The following is an 18501-nucleotide window of genomic DNA, read 5'->3' on the forward strand; positions in this document are numbered from 1 at the left end:
TCTAAGTTGTGTCTCACAGTATATGTATGTATCCAACTTTACACAAATTTAAATGTATACTTGTGCACATCTAAAATTTAAAGATATAAATGTAAGCTAAAACTAAGTTAAAATATACGTTTTATTATATAATATCCTTATCAAATATTCTTTTTTAAAAAATCATTTTTTTTTCCAATAAAACATTTTTTATACAAAGAATATTTTCCAAACACACTTTGCCAAAGTCATAGAGTAAAGAAAAGACTGGATCTTCCCCTCAAACCAAATTAATCTCAACGCACTCAAAACAGAGAGAGCATTGAAGAAGAAAGAAGAATAACTAGCTAGTATTAGACTTGTTCCAACTGTCCATCCCTTCAACCAAAAAGCTCCCAAAAGTCAAAATCTTTACCTTTTTCAAAGTTATATGCACTCCACTCCATAATCGTTTAAACAATTACACACACAGAATCGAAAATTGGTACAAAAATGATCTGATTACATGTGTTAGTTTGAGAATTTTGGATTGGTATTTTCTAAGAATGATCAACAATAGTAATAGTAATAGTAATAGCATGATGTCGCCGGCATCGGCATCGGCAAACAACGCTGCACAATCTCCTGGGTTGAAGACTTATTTCAAAACCCCAGAAGGAAAATATAAGCTTCACCATGAAAAGACTTATCCTGCTGGTCTTCTTCATTTTTCCCATGGCAAAACTGTTACTCAGGTAAACCCCTTTCTAGGGTTGTTTTTATTTTATTTTATTTTTAATTTAGTCCAATTATGTTATTTTGGGATATTAGTTTTTATAAGATGCTTAAAATTGGATTTTGAGATTGACCCTTTTTGTAAAATTGATCTTTTGAGCGGAATCTGGAATGGGTTTGGCTAACATGGTCGATTTGAAGATTATGGGGTATAATAATTCATCATTCTGCGAAAAGTTTAATTGTTTTGTCCTTTTACCTTGTTGTTTTTGAAGTTAATTGAGAACCTGTGAAAAACAATTAGTTTCAGTTTATTCAGTTTTTGAAAATATTTCTTAATGCTTCAATTTGACAGTCCCAGTATAGAGATTATTTGAAGTTCTTTGGTTTCAGTGCTTACACTCATTTCAGGCCTTATGTCTTCAATTTTAAACTATTTGGGTCCTGGCTTACTTGGAAGAGTTTTCTTCTATAAATGGCTGAAATAAACCCTTTAAATGAAGGAAATGTATCCATGCAGTTGCGGCTTTAACATTGAGATACCAGCTAGATAAGCTTTAGTTAGTAGCTACTAGCTAATGCTCGTTCTGCCTTTTTTGTATTGTCAAAACAACCTAAATATTAGTCCAACTTTTGAAGTCCCGAGATGATTTTCAGGTTTCTCTAGCTCCTCTCAAAGATAAGCCCATTCAGGCACAGCCTCACTCGACATCAAGTTTTGGAGTCACCAGTGGTGTTAAGTCAGCAGCAGCGAGATTGTTAGGTGGTGGAAATGGTAGTAAGTCACTAAGTTTTGTCGGAGGAAATGGTGGAAGTAAGTCTGTCAGTGGTATAAGTGGTAGAGCTGGATCATTTGGGGTGACAAGTTCAAATAACTCCGGCAGTATTCCCAATTTCGATGGCAAAGGGACTTATTTGATATTCAATGTTGGTGACACAATTTTTATTAGTGATTTGAATTCTCGAGATAAGGTATTGTTATCAACTATATTTGTTCTTTGAGATAGGAAAAATTGAATATATGAATTCTGAGAGGTTCATTGGAAAATGTAGGATCCTATAAAGTCAATACACTTTAGTAATTCAAATCCTGTTTGCCATGCATTTGATCCGGATGCAAAGGAAGGGCATGATTTGCTCATTGGGTTGAGTTCCGGAGATGGTAAATTTCTCTCTACATGATGTACAACTTCAATCTTCCACTTCACGCTTTACCTACAACATCTGCTTTGCAGTTTATTCAGTATCTCTACGTCAACAAATGCAAGATGTTGGGAAGAAGCTTATTGGGGCACAACATTACAACAAGGATGGTTCTGTTAACAACACGTAAGGCTCTGAACTCAACCGTCTTTGTTATTCTTATAAATACTATTTTGGAATTGTAACACTTTTCTTTATTTTATTTATCTTGTCTATTTGGGATAATGTTAATGGTCTGGATTTGACATCCTATTTTTGAGTTATTTTTTGTTAAATAGATGAATCGTCATAGCTGTGTTATGTAAGGTTTTACAGCTAGTATAATTGCGTGTTTCAAAGAATATTCTTTGAGAACTATTAGAGTGACAAGTTTTTCCTACTAATAAAGCTAGAAGCTGAGATCTTTAGCTGCTTATGTTTTTGATTGGTTGTAAATGGTAGCCTTCTTTGGTTCTTTGCGCAATCTTAGTATAAGTTCAATTGGATGATGAATGCAATTGAGGTGGTTATTTCACAATTTTATTTAAGTCACTCATTAGATGCTTATTATAATTGTTGGAATATAATCTAGAGAATGCATTGCTTTTTGGAATGCATTAAGGTCCCCATTAATGATTATAGTTCTCTGAAGAACTCCATGTCCTTTTTAAAAAAACTTGATGTCAAGTTTCATAAATAATGTCTTTTAGAAGTAATAGTCAGGAATGGATGGACACTCCTATTTGCTTTGGTGATGGATGAATAGACGCGGTATATGCCATGGTGTATGTTATTTGCTTATGACATAATGTTGATTGATGAGACACGTAGCAGAGTTAATGCTAGGTTCGAGGTGTGGAGATAAACTGTAGAATCTAAAAGGTTCTAGGACCAAAACGGAATATTTGGAGTGCAAATTCAGTGATGCAATGTGTGAGGCAAGCTTGGAAGTGAGGCTTGACACATAGGCTATCCCTCAAGAGAGATAGTTTCAAGTATCTTGGGTCTTAAATTTTGGCTAGTGGGGACATCGACGATGATGTCTCACTCGTAGTGGTGCGGTGTGGATGAAGTAAAGGCTTACCTCCAAAGTCTTATGTGACAACAAGGTACCACCTTAATTTAAAGGTAAGTTCTATAGAGTGGTTGTTAGATCGATTTTGTTGTATGGGGCAGAGTGTTGGCCAATCAAGAATTCCCATGTTCAGAAGCAAGTTGCGAAAATGAGTATGCAGAGATGGATATGTGAGCATAGGAGCGATAAGATTAAGAATGAGGATATTCGAGCCAGCGTAGGAGTGACCTTTGTTGTCGACACGATGAGTAAAGCGAGGCTGAGATGGTTTGGGCATGTGAAAAAGAGATATGCAGATAGCTCCTGCAAAGAGCTGCGAAAGATTGAATATAGTGGGTATGAGGAGAGGTAGAGGTAGGTCGAAAAAATATTGGAGAGATGTGATTAGATAGAACATAACATAACTTCAGCTTATCGAGGACATGACTTTATATAGGAAGGTGTGGAGGTCGGGAATTACAATAAAAGATTAGTAGGTTGTGGAATGTTGTCTTGGTTCTCGACGGGTTTAGGTTTGGTGGAGTCTGTCGTAGTATTAGCCTTATTCTTGCAGTGTCTTGCTTTTGGTTTCTATCATCATCTATTTTTTATGGTGTTCTGATTATTGCACTATACATTTGTTGTTACTGTTTCCTTATTTAATTGCTATGTTTTCTTCACTATCGTTTTTCCTTTTCGTACCTACTTTGATTTACTGTACTAGAGCCAAAAGTCCTCTAAAAACAACCTCTCTACCTCCATGAGGTAGGGGTAAGGTCTGCCTACATTCTACCTTCCCCACCCTACTTGTGGGATTATCTAGGTATGTTGTTATAGAAGTAATAGTTAGTAACCTTAGAAGCACATTCTGCGGTTTTATAAATGTAATGCAATCATAACTCAAAGTTCTTGTAGTGATGCTTCAAGATTTTTGACCCATATGCTGCACCCCCTTCTAGTTTGTGTACCAAGGGAAAAGAAAGAGAATTAGGAGTCTCTGTAGTATTACTCTCTCTCTTTAAAAAAGAATGACCTACTTTCCTTTTTAGTCTGTTTAAAAAAGAATGACCTCTTTCCTTTTTGGTAACATTTTAATTTCAGCTTTCCACATTACATGTTTAAGGCCACAAGGCCACAAGATTAAAGGGCAAATTTGTACATTTGACATAACTTTAATTTAGGACCACAGGATTCAAAAGTCTTCTTCTTTATTTTCTTAAACTCCATGTCAAGTCAAACTAAACCACTCTTTTTGAAACGGAGGGAGTATAATTTATCTCCAACGGTTAAATAAAAACATGGAAATTCCTTATTTACCCTTAATTTCCATCAACATTTTCTATCTCTTCTCACCTGTACCATTGCTGTCACCACCACCCACTAACTTTTATCTCCCATAACCACCTTTTGCCTCCAATCCATCATCCACCACTCCAAAGCCCTCCTTCAACAAAACACGTCAGCTCGTCAGCTGCCACACAATACAAAAACAAACTCTGTGGACATTCTTCACATGATTTTCACACCATTAACTCCATAGAACTTACCTTTAAATTAAGGTGGTACCTTTTTGTCACATAAGACTTTTGAGGCAAGCCTCTACTTCATCCGCACCGTACCACTATGAGTGAGACATCATCGTCGATGTCCCCACTAGCCTGGATTAAAGACCCAAGATACTTGAAACTATCTCTCTTGGGGATAACCTGTGTGCCAAGCCTCACTTCCACGCTTGCCTCATGCATTGCATCACTGAATTTGCACTCCAAATATTTGTTTTGGTCTTAGAACCTTTTAGATTCTACAGTTTATCTCCACACCTAGAACCTAGCATTAACTTTGCTACGTGTTTCATCAATCAACATTATGTTATTTGCAAACAACATACATCATGACATATACCACGTCAATTCATCCATCACCAAGGCAAATAGGAGCGTCCATCCATTCCTGACTATTACTTCTAAAACACATTATTTATGAATCTTGACATCAAGTTTGCTGAAACAGGACATGGAGTTCTTTAGAGAACTATAATCATTAATGGGGACCTTAAAATGCATTCTAAAAAGCAATGCATTCTCTAGATTATATTCCAACAATTATAGTAAGCATCTAATGAGTGACTTAAATAACACAACTTCAACTTATCGAAGTTAGAGGTAGGTCGAGAATATTGGGGAGATGTGATTAGATAGGACATAACACAACTTCAACTTATCGAGGACATGACTTTATATAGAAAGGTGTGGAGGTCGGGAATTACAATAAAAGATTAGTAGGTTGTGGAGTGTTGTCTTGGTTCTCAACGAGTTTAGGTTTGGTGGAGTTTGTCGTAGTATTAGCCTTATTCTTGTAGTGTCTTGCTTTTGGTTTCTATCATCATCTGTTTTGGTGTTCTGATTATTGCACAATTCTTTTGTTGTTACTGTTTCCTTATTTAGTTGCTATGTTTTCTTCACGGTCATTTTCCCTTTTCGTACCTACTTAGATTTGCTGTACTCGAGCCGAGAGTCCTCTAGAAACAACCTCTCTACCTCCATGAGGTAGGGGTAAGGTCTGCCTACATTCTACATTCGCCAGACCCTACTTGTGGGATTCTCTGGGATGTTGTTGTAGGAATAATAGTTGGTAACCTTAGAAGCACATTCTGCAGTCTTATAAATGTAATGCAATCATAATTCAAAGTTCTTGTAGTGATGCTTCAAAATTTTGACCCCTATGCTGCACCCCCTTCCAGTTTGTGTACCAAGGGAAAAGAAAGAGAATTAGGATAGTCTTTGTAGTATGAGAACGAAATCAATCATTCAATCAACTACATCTCACCCAAACTAGTTGGGGATATGAGGATAAAAAGACGACTGTTTTAGAATTTTCAGTTTTTAGAAATCTCACCAAGGTAGACAACTTGAAGCTCCCCACCCAACCCTAATACAATTAAAGTCGTGATATTAGCTCCATGAACAGTATCTTTCCCTTACCTTCCTCCCACCCACCTCCTAAATATTCATATTGCTTCCTGCGTCATGGAATATTTGAAAGGTGAAATACATAAGTTGCTACTTAAAGCTGTCAATCTCAACATAGATACCATAACTATCCTTGTGACCAAATAGATTCCTCTCATTTGCACAAGTCTACAATTGCTTTTTAGCGTTTCGGATATATTATAATTTATCTCCAACTGTTAAAAACATGGAAATTCCTTATTTACCCTTAATTTTCATCAACATTTTCTATCTCTTCACACCTGTACCATTGCCGTCACCACCACCCACTAACTTTTATCTCCCATAACCACCTTTAGCCTCCAATCCATTATCCACCACTCCAAAGCCCTCCTTCAACAAAACCCGTCAGCTGCCACACAATACAGAAACAAACTCTCTGTACATTCTTCACATTATTTTCACACCATTAACTCCATAGACACTCGGTCATCCAAGAACCACCAAGAAATCATTTTTCTCCTCCATAGCTCCATTCACAAAAACCCTAGAGCTGCGCCTCGACCACCTCTTGGACCCATAAAGCTTCACCCATCAAAGACCACAGAACCACACACAAAAATAGGTAAAATATTGGCAGACCACCTGTCACTGCCATTGACGGAGACATCACCTTCCAGTCTTCCACTGCACAACTACCTCCATATTCAATTTTCAACAATTTGTTTAAAGCTTAACCAAAATCAGGCAATTTAAAAGAAAATTTTCAATTCCAACACCACCTCCTCCCCCACCACCTATATTTGGTTTTCTTTTACCACCTCAACTAAAAAATATTTGATACCCATCTCTCCGATTTTTCTTACCACAATAGGCACAAGACATTTCAATCTGGATTTTGCGAACTTTCAGGATTCAAAGAGGATTGAGAATTATAAGAAGGAAGAGATTGCTGAGGTGGGTGGGTGGCATTGTGGTGGTAAATTTTCGTCGACACATGAAAAATTTGGGTTTGGGAGATCCATGTGGTGGTTGATGGTGAAGAAGATTGGGAGAGGTGTTTGGTGGAATTTATGGATGAAGAAGAAGAAAAGAGCGTGAGGAAGCTGGTGATTCTCTTGGATGAAGAAGAAGGGGTGTGTGGGTAGGGGTGGGGTTCTAATTCTTTTCTTTTTAAATTAGATGCATTTTTTCTTTTTTCTTAAAATTTCACGTGTCGTCCTTTGATTTGTCAACTGCGACATTATCTGCGATTATAACTCACATGTAAGTTCTATCGTACCTTGGGTGTTCACGAGGTACACTTATGCCAACAAGAGGTGCCGATCTGGTTACAAGGATAGTTGAAGTGTCTATCTGATCTTTGGCGACAACTTTAAATGTCAATCTATGTATTTTGCCTATTTGAAAAGACAAGTTACTTGTTTTATACCGAAGATAATCTTTACTCTTTCAGACATTTTCTTTTGTTTTTGACCGACAATGTACTAGTAATTCAATTTTGATGGGTTCCTATAATGATGGAGCAGATTTAATATATTGCTTTGCCTTTCAACAGTCGATGTACTAGTATCACTTGGGTGCCTAACAGTGATGGGGCTTTTGTTGTTGCTCATGCGGATGGAAATTTTTACGTCTATGATAAGGCAAGTGTTGAAACTAATTGGGAGTGTACCAATTTCCAGGTCTTTTTTAATGATCCTCATCTTTTCTACTTTTCTTAGACCAATGTGCGTTGTCATATTTCAGAGCAAAGACGGATCTGCTGATCCCTCATTTCCTGTCATCAAAGATCAAACTCATTTTTCAGTCGCCCATGCACGTTATAGTAAGGTATTTTGCTTGTGAATATAGTTCTTTCTTCAGCGTTTGATGATGTGCCCCTGGTATCAGTACTGAGATTATCAATTTCTCATGTTTACCTTCAACCATTTGTAAATTTCTTGGTTCATATATTCCCGCTTTTCTATTAAGAATAACATTCTAAGCTTTATTGAATAGCTATCAGAAAGCCCAAGCATGTTCCTTCTGTGAGATAAACAAGGTGGATGAAAGGCATGTATACAGTCAACTGCTTTCAGTATGTTGAGGCTATTATTTAATTAGTAATACAGTCTCTGTTCGTAAATCAAGCTATCTCTCAGATATTAAGTATGGGACAAATCAATCATATCTTGCAATGACTAATATTGCAAGTATGAGTATTACTTGCAATGTAGGCTGAGTGAACTGGATGGCAGAGTTGTCAAAGGTGAAAATTTGGATAAATACCAAGGTCTGGTGGACGATAAAGCGTAGAACCAATTAAAATGGAGGGCTTTAGAGAAGGGAAATGGTTATGAAGAGCGTGTGTGTGTATGTATAGATATGAAAATCAACTATAAACATAAACGACAGTTTGGACAACAGAATTGAAGAAAACTAGAATTAAGAATAGGAATAAGCATTATGCCAGTAAAATTAAAAACACAATTTTAAATTTTGACTTGGATGTAATGATGCAAGTTAAAGTTTTGTTGTGAGTAATTTTTAATTCTTTTAACTTCTTATTCCTAATCATAATTTAAGAGTGTCCTTAACCATCTTATATGGTGTTGGGCGATCCTCAGTTTGAGATAGCTTTTGGAGTGGAGTTTAAGCTTAAGGTCCATTTATTGAAATGTTAGCAGTGCCAAGTCTATCTCTTTTCTTTGGTTACCCAATGTTGGTTCTCCATATTACACTGTCCGTGCTCCGACTATCTAGCCCTGGGTGTGCAGAGGAAGTGGAGGTTAGAGTTCCACAATCCACATGGTTGAGGGATTACCTATAGTCTTGTTTTATGGTGTTGGGCAGGCTTTACCTGATTAGGTTGATATTGAGGTTGAGATAATCCCAAGTTCATTTTCAGCTATTCATTCATTCACAATGTGTTGTTTACAATGGTCTATAGGTCTAGTATTTTTCTCTTAAAGATTGAGGTTATAGTGATGAGGCATGTGTCTTAGGGGTCGTTTGGTTGAGTGTATAGTACTGAATAAGATGTATTAGTAATGCTGGGATTAAATTTTGAACTACAAAACAAAGTGGCACTTTTGAATACTAAAAATCAATTTTCTATTATTAATAAAATAAGAGGCTATTAGCCTTAAAAAAAAAAAATTCACAATCTTGTTCAAGTATTCAAGTGTTCCAACATATTTTAAAAAATTAGAAAATGTTCAAAAAAATCCCCCCGATTCATAAATTCCCGTTTTTCAATTTTAAAAACACTTTCCCCATTTATGACTTTCATAGTACTACAATAACAACATTTCTAGAATCCTACAAGCGGGGTCTGGGGAGGATAGAATGACTTCCATAGTTACTCTTTGCACAAAAATATTAAAGTAATGCGGGGATTAGTTATTCTGGGATTATTTCTTATCCACTGTTTGGTTTGATGTATTAAGGGCAGTTCTATCTTTAATCATTCTCATCCTTCATTAATAACCCTTGTATTGCTAATTCCATGGTTTGCCATGTATTAGTTATACACCCTATTATACTGAATAGGGCGTATAACTAATACATGTCATTGGCTGAAAATCTTACCAAACAAAGGATTAAATAATACCATGGATACTATATGTATTATTTGCTCTAATACATCCTACCATACGACCCCCTAATATCTTCGTGCTTGTACTAATGCACCACATAAGCGAAGCGCACAATTTGGACTTCGCCTAGATTTGGGAGTTAAACGTGCTTCAAACAAGCCTTTAACAACACGGCAAGATGGTTGAGATTGTTGTGTATTTACTTGAAATTCAGCACATTAGTATTGAAGTTATATTACCAGATTGTGCTATGAGGGAAAAAAGTTTAAATTTGTGCACTCTAGGAAGTAGTTTTAAGCATAATAATTTAATGTTATTCGAGTGTATTTAGTATCACTATTTACGTTATCATCTATTATGTAACCTTCGCTTAGCATTTGCACTAAAAATATTACACACCAACAAATGTAACAAATTAGATGATATTTTCTCAGGATCTTCATTACAAGCAAATTGCTAAGACCATACTCGAGGCATATGCAAATTGTTATGGATTAGGTGTTGCTTCTTAGCAGAATTTGTATATCTTTGTGGTCTGATTAGTAAGCAAAAACATCTACTTGTATTTCTTTTGTCTTAAATTTAGAAAGAAGGCAAAAAGAATTACATGTGAGACCTATCCTTGTTTTCCAAGCAACCACAAAGATAGACAGAAGAGGAATTCTTCCGTGTGTTTTAAGCACACATTCATTTATTATTGATTCCTATTTTATTTTATTTGGATTTGTATTTCATTCGCTTCTGAGGGAGATATTCTTATCATCTCCTTTCAAGAAAAGAGGAGAGAAAAGAGGAGAGAAAAGAGGAGAGAAAAGAGATGAACAATCTCATATTAATATACACAGGTTTAGACCCAATTTAGTAAGTGGACTGTTTCAGTTGGATTGCCTTAATGTTTGACCAATCACAAGTAGGCCCATTCATCTGGTGCTTCAGGTTCTCCTTCTCTGGGAACAAGAAGAATTAGTGTCCATTGCAACACCTTCATATTGTGGCTTTAGTTCCGAAAGTGCAGCAGTTCTCTTTGCGTAGTTTCAAAGTGAGTGTGGGCACAAATCAGAGGTGTTCATCTCTTGTCTGTAATTTATGTTTTTTTCTTATTTCTTCCCCGTACTTCTTCCATTTTTTTCCCGAATCACACCATCTAAACTCTGATTCATTGATGGAAAATTCTGTATCAGTAATACTATGTTTTGGTTGACTGCATAAGAAAAAATAATGTGAATAACCAATGCAACGTTTAGTTTATGGTACTAAACTTTGAATTGCATATGCATGTTTATTGGTAGTATTAAACTCCACATACCCATAGCTGATTCACAGTAATTTATGTACTCCCTCTATTTAAAAAAGAATGACCTACTTTCCTTTTTAGTTTGTTTAAAAAAGAATGACCTCTTTCCTTTTTTGGTAACATTTCAATTTCAGCTTTCCACGTGGCATGTTTAAGGCCATAAGATTGAAGGGCAATTTTGTACATTTGACATAACTTTAATTTAGGACCACAAGATTCAAAAGTCTTCTTTATTTTCTTAAACTCCATGCCAAGTCAAACTAGACCACTCTTTTTGAAACGGAGGGAGTATTATTTTACGTGGAGGATGTAGAATAAGAGTAAGGGGTCGTTTGGTTGGGACCAAGTTATCCCGGTATAATTAATCCCGGGATAAGTTATTCCACCATGTATATGGGATAATTATCCCATCACTATAGCAAAAATGGTGGGATAAATAATCCATGGACTACCTAATACCTCCAACCAAACGTGGGATAAAATAATCCTCCATACCTCACACCAAACGACTCCCAAGTGTATTAGCAAAACATAGATAAGACAAAAATGCTCATAAAGAGGCAATCCCTGACCTGGCATAGCAATCCCTACATTATTTCTTACCACATACAGTTCTTGCAATATTATTCGGTGCATAGCAATCCCCACGTTATTATTCACAGCTAAATAATCCCTACATAACCTGTTTGCGAACCAAATAATCCCTAAAGAAGCAAGTTTACTGCTCAGTAAAAACATAAACAAAGTTCCAGTTTCATCTTCCTAAACACTGGACCAGTTTTTTCCATTATATGTTGACAAGCACATTCTATGTTTATCTTGTCTGGAATAAAAACATTTAGTCTGCTTCTGCTCTACCAAAATTAGATAAATGTGCTGGTTAGTTTAGCCAGTCATTGTGGCAATTTATTTAATATCTCCTAATTGATTGTGGTAAGACTAAAACATATTTGTTTGTCTAGATCTCAAATCTAAGATCTGCAGTTTTAAGTTCTTCCTCTCACATATTTCCATTTGGTTTTTATATGCAGAATCCTGTAGCTAGATGGCATATTTGCCAAGGGTCCATCAATAGCATTGCTTTCTCAACTGATGGGGCGTATATTGCAACTGTAGGGAGGGATGGTATTTTCTTCATGAGATGACTTGCGAAGCTATTAATTCTTTTGTTGTGATGATTTACCCTTACTGAATATGACTGATCTAATGCAGGTTATCTGCGTATATTTGACTACAAAAATGAACAGCTTATATGTGGTGGAAAAAGCTATTATGGTGCTCTGTTATGTTGTGCTTGGAGGTGAGTGTTTATGGTTTTTTTGTGCATGACCTATTTGTAACTTGAAGTCACTTATGCCTTGTGGACCTTGCCGTATAGCACACATTCCCCTCCCACCTTCCTTTGCCCATTCCCACAGATGCCCACACACAAATGAATGCATGTTGTTTTTAATGTTTTGGCTAGAAAGAGTATCTATACTGATTGTACATGAACCAACAGCATGGATGGAAAGTACGTTTTAGCTGGTGGAGAAGATGACCTAGTTCAGGTTTGGAGCATGGAAGAACGTAAAGTTGTTGCCTGGGGCGAGGGGCATAACTCCTGGGTGAGTTTCGAGCAGTTGTAACTTACCTTGGTTTCTATGCAGCATTCATGCCTTATTCTCTTAACTTGTGTCTGGCAGGTCAGTGGTGTGGCATTTGATTCATATTGGTCAGCACCAAATTCAGATGGCACAGATGAAAATGTGGTCTACCGTTTTGGTTCTGTTGGTCAGGTACATGTTCAAAATAAAAGGCTCATATTATGAGTTTACATCTCATTATTTTACTTGGTCTTTTATTTGCTCATTCAAGATTAAACGTTTCTGTGTTCCATAATATTTTCCTCGCCTTGCTCATAATATGATTTTCAAAGACTGATCTGTTTCGAGGTGAATCTGCTTGACAATCTCCTTTCTAGCTGTTTTTGACTTGATACTTCTTTGTAGGACACACAATTGCTCTTATGGGATCTGGAAATGGATGAAATTGTAGTACCAATGCGCCGTCCTCATGGTGGATCACCAACTTACAGCACGGGGAGTCAGTCATCTCATTGGGATAGGGCTTGCCCTGTTGGAACACTGCAACCTGCTCCAAGCATGCGAGATGTTCCAAAGCTATCGCCCCTGGTCACTCATCGTGTTCACACTGAACCACTCTCTGGCGTGATGTTTACTCGTGAATCAGTTCTTACTATCTGCCGTGAGGGGCATATAAAGGTTTGGGTGAGACCAGAGTTTAGTGAAACCCAAACTAGCACCTCAGAGTCTTTACTAAGTACTAGTTTGAAGGAGAAGCCACCAATATCAGGAAAGGTTGTCAGTTCCAAGTTTCAAGCAATGACCTAACCGTAATCACATTGTGTGTGTTTGGGGGAGGAGGTTGCAGAACGGCGGATTCACTAAATGGAGCTCCTTCTACAAATGTTAGCAACCATTTATTTGTCTTCAGATTTGCTTGCACTGAGATTGACCAACTAATTGTATAGCGAACAATGAAGATGCTGCCGGGAACATCAGGAGGTTAGAAGAGTGTCGAAGCAGCTTGTAAGTATGATAGGCAAAAATAATTTGAGGTTGGTCTCTTGAGATATGTAATTCCTATTTCCCAACCTCATCCCTCCCTTTGACTATTTCCCCCTTTTCTTTTCAGCCAATTTTGCTAAGAAACTGTTGGTTGACAATGACTTATATCGGATTAACTCATCGTACGAAACATTACGCGGGCGGGTGACCTATTTATTTAGAGCTCTTTGTCATCGAATTTTTCTTTTGCCTGTTGGTTAGGTGAGGCAACTATGATCAAAATGTACCGTACTTTCTGATGATAGTTTAGATTTCCTTTTTCCTCGACACACAACTTCTGTGCAGAGTTGGCTTTTAGAAAGTTCGGCGTTGTCATTATGGTGGTGTTCATTATCACTTGGATTGTGGAAATTTGGATGGATTCTTGCTAAAACTTTGCATAACCTGCAAAGAACAAGATTTAGGGTGATATTGGAAGGTGAAGATTTCCACCTGGAGTTGTGATATGTGTGTAATGTGTTTTGGCTACTGTGTTATTTCGTTGTTATTGTTCTCTTTTCTAAATGCGTTGTATTGTTTTTCTTATTAGTTGTCATGTTTTCTTCACGGTCATATTTCATTTTTCCGTAACTACTATGATATGATGTGCTGCACTTGAGTCCAAACATATCCACTATGTAGCTTTTCAGTCTCCAAACATACAAACTATGTAGCTTCTGCGATATAAGCCAAGTTAGACTGAAAAGAAGGTTGGAGTTACGAGTTCGGTTGAATCAAGTAACTTTAATTTGGCTCTATTCTAAGTTTAAAAATTGTACAAATATTTTATTCAGAACTCCGTAAACAGATTGTTGTTTTGTTTAATTAAGTACAGTTCAAAATCAGCAAATTGCCATCTACCTCCTTGTGGTAACCATTTCAGATTGTGTTAATACATATAATGAAAAATCTGGCGATGCTCATTTATTTTCTGAACACCCAATGTTTGACGAGTTATACAGTATTTAACTCCATGTATTGGTCTTTCCCCTGGAAAAAGAAAAAAAAAAGTTAAAATAAACATCCAAAAAGGTTACAAAGAACATATACTCCCTTTGATGTAGTTTAATTTGACCTAAAACTTGTGGAGTTAAACATGCCAAATAACATTTGTACCAAACAAAGTGGAACGGAGGGAGAGTATTAATAAGGGCGTAAAATACAAAATCGATAAACTTACAACAGTTCTTGACCAACTTGTTGGAAACTTCATCGTGTTTCAGTCACTAGATACTTTGGAAGATCTTGCTTTCGGGTTATTCTGATCCATGAAGCAGAGGACAAAGAAAAGGAAGAAAACCAAAAGAGGGAAACAGGAATTTGTTTATACAGAGGCGGAGCCACAATTTTCAAAAGTATGGGTTCTGTATTGTAGAGCAGAAGTTACTAGGTTCAGCCAAACCTGTATCCAGGTTTCTAGCTTCGCCCCTGTGTTTATACAAGGGTCGTTATCGCGACTCTTATTCTTCAGCAGCTTCGCTGACCTTAATCTCCAAGAATCGCTCAACTGGTTGACGACAAATAGGACAACGATTTGTCTGGAACCTCAAAACTTTTGCACATCCACTGCACATGCACTGGATTTAAGATGCACATTTAGTTTTAATATCCATCAATAGTGTTACATCACAATCAATTTAAACAAAGCAACAGGCATTCCATATATGACCTCTACATTCAATAAATTAATTTCAATAAGGCAAAGCAATGAATCTGATGCACATTACTGAGGTGTTTCGCCAAGAAAACAAGCCCTTTTGAGTAGCAGTAGAAACTGTTTTTTTCAGAAGCTAAAAGAAGTACTTTCCAAATTGGCTAGCCAAACACACATTGCTACTCGCCAAAAGTGCCTTCAGGAAAAGTGCTTTGAACAAAAAATACATTTTAAAATAAGCAGATCTTGGAATGTCGACCAAAATAGGCTATCAATTGTCAGATCAATGGTGGAGCCACGATTTTCATGAGGGGTTCGAAATATTAAAAGTAAACACATGAAGAATAACATCTATTATATATAGATAAAAAATAGTTTTAACAATGTAGATGAACCCCTAGGCCCTACTTGACGTGTTAGATATGCATGCTATAGTTTCATATGAAGCTGTAAAAACATGAGTAGCAAGGGGAAACGAAGATAAGTTGGGATTTTAGGGGATGGGAGGAATGGTTATTGACAGGTATAGGTCACATTATAACAGTGCATTCAAGATAACATTTTAATGAAGAACAGTGTTAAGATTCGACTACAAAAAAGCGTTAAGAACAGTAAAATCCATACCATGTGGCGGCATGGAAGTACAGTAGTGTCCCGAGGTTCAGAAAGACAAACGACACATTCCTTCCCATTATCATTTTCATCAAAGTCTTTATCAACTGAATTCCCAATGCCATAAATCTCTTGCAATTCATACCTCATGCCATTGACCCAGAGGATTTGCTTCACCACCCTAATTTTGAATTCGCCTTTGTCCTTTTCGAAAACTGCTTGAGTAATCTGGGAATTTGTGGACACAGACACTGCATTTCCATCCTCTGGTTCACTTTGGGCATCTTCGAATGCCTCTGCCTTCACCGCCAGCTGATATACATCTGCATTACCATCTTTCGACCATTCTGCCTCTTCAAACATTGAAAGATCAATGCCAGTTCCAGAGGATTGCCTAAATTTCTGAGATAAACCTTTTTGAAATTTAATGGTTATTGGTGGAAGCAAACTTTCCTTCATAGGAGTCAAGCAACAATCTTCACCTTCTTTTGCAAAGAAAATGACTGTCAAGCTGCAATTGAGCAAAAAAACAAAAAAGTACTTTTACTATCTCAGAGTTGACAACATCGTGCAGGCAGAGGCGGAGCCAAAATTTTTAGTTTCTGAGTTCTGAATTACAAGATAATACATGTTGAGCAAACTTAAATGCATGTCAAGAAGGAACAGCAGTTTATTTAACAAACTTAGCTAGGTCTTATACACTATTTAAATGAGAAAAACTATACAAGAAAAAAGAAACTAACAAGGGAATTCATCGTATTGAAAACTCTATGAGCTAATAGTAGGGGACATGAGAAAAACAATCAGTTCCCAAAATTCAACAACAACATACCAAAGTGTATTCCCACAAGTGGAGTCTGAGGAGCTGTTTGCAGGGTATAGAGAGGTTGTTTTTGATAGACACTCGGCACAACATAAGTGTAATTAAACCAGGATTGAAAAGAAAATAACAACCACAAAATAGCGAGATAAACAAGCAACAAGTGGTAGTAAAAATGAAGAACAAGATACTATGTGAATAGTAAATACTACTACTAAATAATTAGGAGAAGATAAGAAGACGAGACTAGCCCCTATGCTCTTGGATCTCACGCACAAAGTGTGACAACACTCAACAACATAACCAAATACCGCATTTTCTTCATAAAATATTTTTCAAGAAAATCATTCTTCATCATATTAACTACACAAAATCTCTATTTTATGATCAAGCTAATTCTTTTTATTACAGTCGCTTTTAATTTTTGGAAAAGGTAGAATTAGGAAACAATTTTTCTCCTTGTTTCAATGGCATGGACAACAACATACCCAGGCAATCCCACAAGTGGGGTCTGAGGAGGGTAGAGGGTAGACACAGAGGCGAACCTAGCTGGATTCGAACCCTGGTCTCGCGGGTGGTTCTTCTACCTTGTATCCGCGGCACAAGAACACTCATATGCTACCCATGGATGCACTGTTAATAATATCCTAGTTTCTACCAAAATAGATATACATATATACACATGATTTTTTTCAAAGTTAATGGGTGCACGTGCACCTCCTCTGACAAAAGTGGGTCCGCCTGTGGGCAGACATACTTTACCACTACCTCGTGGACAATATATACAAATTTACATACATTTAACAACTAATAATGGTTGTGGTGAAGCAGTAAGTACTACATTTCAGTTTCTTTATTAGTGAGCACCTTACCCTTAATTTGTGAATCGGACCCAATGCAGGTATCGAACATCAGGTGAAAAAAGAGGAAGGATAATGTTTACCTTCCAGGTACGGTGGCATCGAAATCGAAAGCGACGAGGTATTTTCCAGGGTTAGCCTCATCTGCCTCTATCTTTAGAGTCTCCTTCTTCAGATTCACATCATTACGTATCGTCACTGCTTTTTGATGCTCCACATAAGGTGCAGGCGTAGGAGGTATCATGGGTGGTCCACACGGGTAACCTCCATTAACCCAATTTGCATAATTAGGGTTCATATGGTGGTGGGAATGCTGTTCATACGGCGGCGGATAATAACCCGGGTACTGATAATACGGTGTAGTATTAGGATTTGGCTGATAAGAATATGGTGGCGTTGCTGCGGCAAATACGTAGCTGTTACCGGTGATCTCCGGTTGTGGCGGGTGGCTCCGCCGGTGGCTGTAAGTTCTTCTCCGGCCATTCAGACCATTACTTCCCGTATTACCCATCTAAATAATTTCTACCCTTTTACCCAAAATTAGAAATTGAAAATCAAAATTTATCTCCCAAATTAAAGCTTATGGGTAAAAGGGATTAATTAGTTTTGTGTTAATGGCAATTGGCAAAGGGTAAAATATGTTATAGGTGGATTAATTGAATCTTAATTGTATGTATTAGCGGTTGGCTTATAATTTTTCTTCATTAGTTTACATCCCTCTATTTAATTCCTCGATTGCATGCATGCATAATTAACATGTACATGTTTTAATAGTATTAACGTTTGGATTTAAATCAACATATCATAATGTGTTATATTGACAAATCATCAAGTGTGCACTCGAAAAAATAGAGAAAAAAAATACTAGTAGAAAATTGAATCTTAAAAACTCCCTAATTAACATATGATAAAAAACCACTACGCATAAATGTTAATAAGAAAATATTATATAATATGTTGAGGTTTATCCATCTTACTTTGATTAGTAATGTAACACATTTTCCCTATTGCAATTTGCATATACGTATGTACATGTATACTAGATGCAAATATTATTCATTCTTGTTTCTATTTTGACATTTTTCATTTTCGGAGTGGTAGTCCCATGCTAGCACGACCAACAAATTATATTAAAAGTGGTATTGCATTATTCGATAAATGTTTAATGACGTTATCAATAATATTATATTTTAT

General features: G+C 36.7%; 2 protein-coding genes across 2 annotated transcripts; one reads left to right on the forward strand and one right to left on the reverse strand.

Annotated features, from left to right (window-relative positions):
* The first annotated feature begins 242 nt into the window (after nt 1–242).
* LOC125864845 (probable catabolite repression protein creC) lies at nt 243–13542 on the forward strand. The gene is made up of 11 exons (XM_049544935.1): nt 243–713; nt 1351–1665; nt 1747–1855; nt 1929–2022; nt 7436–7523; nt 7627–7710; nt 11784–11877; nt 11965–12052; nt 12254–12359; nt 12438–12530; nt 12744–13542. The coding sequence occupies exons 1-11, from the start codon at nt 525–527 to the stop codon at nt 13143–13145; spliced, it is 1662 nt and encodes a 553-aa protein (XP_049400892.1). The 5' UTR covers nt 243–524; the 3' UTR covers nt 13146–13542.
* A 1229-nt stretch (nt 13543–14771) lies between these two features.
* LOC125864846 (probable E3 ubiquitin-protein ligase LOG2) lies at nt 14772–17903 on the reverse strand. The gene is made up of 3 exons (XM_049544936.1): nt 17391–17903; nt 15640–16138; nt 14772–14938 (listed from the first exon to the last, which is right to left on the reverse strand). The coding sequence occupies exons 1-3, from the start codon at nt 17816–17818 to the stop codon at nt 14822–14824; spliced, it is 1044 nt and encodes a 347-aa protein (XP_049400893.1). The 5' UTR covers nt 17819–17903; the 3' UTR covers nt 14772–14821.
* Nucleotides 17904–18501: the final 598 nt, after the last annotated feature.

The sequence above is a fragment of the Solanum stenotomum genome, chromosome 5, assembly GCF_019186545.1.
Source record: "Solanum stenotomum isolate F172 chromosome 5, ASM1918654v1, whole genome shotgun sequence".
Taxonomy (NCBI): Eukaryota; Viridiplantae; Streptophyta; class Magnoliopsida; order Solanales; family Solanaceae; genus Solanum; species Solanum stenotomum.

Bases quoted from the DNA above. Each gene is read 5' to 3' on its own strand.
- LOC125864846 (XM_049544936.1), bottom strand. From the start codon at position 17,818: ATGGGTAATACGGGAAGTAATGGTCTGAATGGCCGGAGAAGAACTTAC. The intron at 16,139-17,390 runs GTAAACATTATC...GCTCAATTGCAG, and splicing joins GATGCCACCGTACCTGGAAG to CTTGACAGTCATTTTCTTTG. The intron at 14,939-15,639 runs GTATGGATTTTA...TCTTAAATCCAG, and splicing joins TACTTCCATGCCGCCACATG to TGCATGTGCAGTGGATGTGC.
- LOC125864845 (XM_049544935.1), top strand. From the start codon at position 525: ATGATCAACAATAGTAATAGTAATAGTAATAGCATGATGTCGCCGGCA. The intron at 1,856-1,928 runs GTAAATTTCTCT...TCTGCTTTGCAG, and splicing joins TGGGTTGAGTTCCGGAGATG to TTTATTCAGTATCTCTACGT. The intron at 7,711-11,783 runs GTATTTTGCTTG...TTTTATATGCAG, and splicing joins CCCATGCACGTTATAGTAAG to AATCCTGTAGCTAGATGGCA.